The sequence below is a fragment of the Poecilia formosa genome, unplaced genomic scaffold, assembly GCF_000485575.1.
Source record: "Poecilia formosa unplaced genomic scaffold, Poecilia_formosa-5.1.2 Scaffold19, whole genome shotgun sequence".
Taxonomy (NCBI): Eukaryota; Metazoa; Chordata; class Actinopteri; order Cyprinodontiformes; family Poeciliidae; genus Poecilia; species Poecilia formosa.
Window position 1 is genome coordinate 1,066,670 of NW_006799958.1, and position 2,101 is coordinate 1,068,770.

Sequence of the window (2,101 nt, forward strand, 5' to 3'; positions counted from 1 at the left end):
ATAAAAATAAAAATAAATAAAAATAAAAACATAGAAGATGACCATTGCGCACGAGTGGGAAAATACACACACAAAATATATATATATATATATTTGATCTCCGTACAGAAGAACTATTCATAACAAACGCCATGTAAAGCATGTTTAAAAGAGAAACTGTCCAATTCTTATCCAAAATTGTCTCATCAGGTCAACTCAGTCATATGAACTGCTTTGCATTCAGTTGCATGCACTCTATTTGGATCCTAGTCTATCTCAACTGCTATGGCGTAAAGCGTCCTACGCCCGAGGACAATTACATTTACGCGTGCAGTAGTATGTACGTAAGCACGTTTTACAAATCATATGCGCTAATCCTTTCACGCCTCCTCCGGGCGCCTGGACCAGTGAGCCGGAAAAAAAAAAAGTTAATATTAAAGAAGAGACGTAATTAATGTTTACTTCTCTGCAATTACTTTTTCTCTCTTTTTTGCGTTAAATGTTTTACTTCCATCTGTGCGCAATTACGCACGAACACAACCGTTTGTTTAGGGAGGTGAACAAACAGTGCAAATGTTCAGCGATCACGTTTTTTTTTTTGTTTTTGTTTTTTTTTTTTTTCCCTCGAGGTTTTGGACGCAGAAAAGCATGCCTTACAGACCTGTGTGTGTTCTCTTGTGGATCTTGAGGTTTTCCGACCTGGCGAACACTTTCCCGCATCCTGGGAACGGACAAGGGAAGGGCTTCTCTCCGGTGTGAACTCGGATGTGGTTGATCAGTTTGTACTTCGCCTTGAAAGCCTTCCCCTCCCGCGGACATTCCTCCCAGAAGCAGACGTGCGTGCTCTGCTCGGGTCCGCCGACGTGCTCCACCGTGACGTGGTTGACCAGCTCGTGCATGGTGCTGTAGGTCTTCGAGCAGGGCTTCTTCTGGCTCTGCTCCTGGTCGATCCACTTGCAGATGAGCTCCTGCTTGATGGGCTGCCGCATGTATCTCAGAAACGCCCCCGCGGCTCCGTGAGGAGCGGCTGCTGCGGCGGCGATGTTGACGTTGAGGTTCATGGAGTTGTAGCTGTGCAGGGAGGACGCGCCATAGTGCTCCGGCCTGTGCCCGAAGTGCTCCGGCCTGCCGTAGATGTCCCCCGGTAGACCCAGGCGCATCTGCCCGTTGAGGGCATGGTGGTGGTGGGCGCCTGGGGACGCCTGCTCGTGGAGTCCAGTGAAAAGTGAATGGGCCCCACTTTCCGCGTGCCCGTAAGCACCTGTTGGCGAGATGAACATGCCATGGTGATGAGGGGAGGAGGCGGAACTATGCTGGTCGCCAAGTGCATGCATAGCAGAGGCTGAGAGTTCTCTCCTGAGGATGAAGTCCCTGCTGCTTGAGTAGCCTGAGTGGGGGTGAGCCACGGGGAAACCCACTGTGGTCTGAGCAGGAGTGAAAGATGCCGCGGTCTGGGCTTCGGGATGGCTCTGAATGTGCTGAGACGGGCTAAGTTTGAGAGCATTTGTCTGTGCCATGTGCTCGGGTCCAAATGGAGTGAGTGCCACTCCGGGGTCGTTGCCCAGCTCCCCAGGGTGGAGGTGGGCATGGTGGGAGAGAGGGTGATGCCCCCCTAGCCCCGGGAAGCCTGTCATATTCTGATGAGGAAGGGGCTGAGTTGCTGCCAAATCCGCTAATCTTATCGCCGGGTTCCTCTTGCTTAAAGGGGGTTCCATAACTTACACACACAAGTCCATCCGCGCTCACCGCAGCTGCGTTTGCGCTCTAAAACATGAGGAAAATATGTACATAAGGGTTCTATAAGTTCTTTTGTCCGGCTTCTAACTCTGCTTGCTCCTTTCCCCACTCTGTCCTCAAGCGATTGGCAGAACATACAACAGTTGGAGGACACAGTGGGGAATACAGTTTAGAAATGGCACTGCGGGTATTGGACGGATTTCGGTGACTGGCAGTTAGGAGAACGAAGCGATTGGCTGTCGTTCAGCGCAGGGGCTCAGCAGGGTTCCGCCCCCTCACTCTCTTTATCGCTGTTGACTCCAAAAAGTTGTACTCACAAAGTTACCGAGCGGATCTGGTTTGTGCGTCTCTCTCTCTCTCTCTCTCTCTCTCTCTCTCTCTCTCT

The 2,101-nt window shown here is 51.0% G+C and overlaps 1 protein-coding gene across 1 annotated transcript in view; it reads right to left on the reverse strand.

The window, feature by feature from the left end:
- Positions 1-2,095, reverse strand: part of zic5 (zic family member 5 (odd-paired homolog, Drosophila)) — a 4,446-nt gene extending 2,351 nt beyond the window's left edge. Inside the window, exon 1 of the mRNA XM_007547177.2 lies at positions 641-2,095. Coding sequence (XP_007547239.1) covers positions 641-1,694 — 1,054 coding nt within the window. The 5' untranslated portion in view covers positions 1,695-2,095. The remainder of the gene's footprint in view (positions 1-640) is intronic.
- Positions 2,096-2,101: the final 6 nt, after the last annotated feature.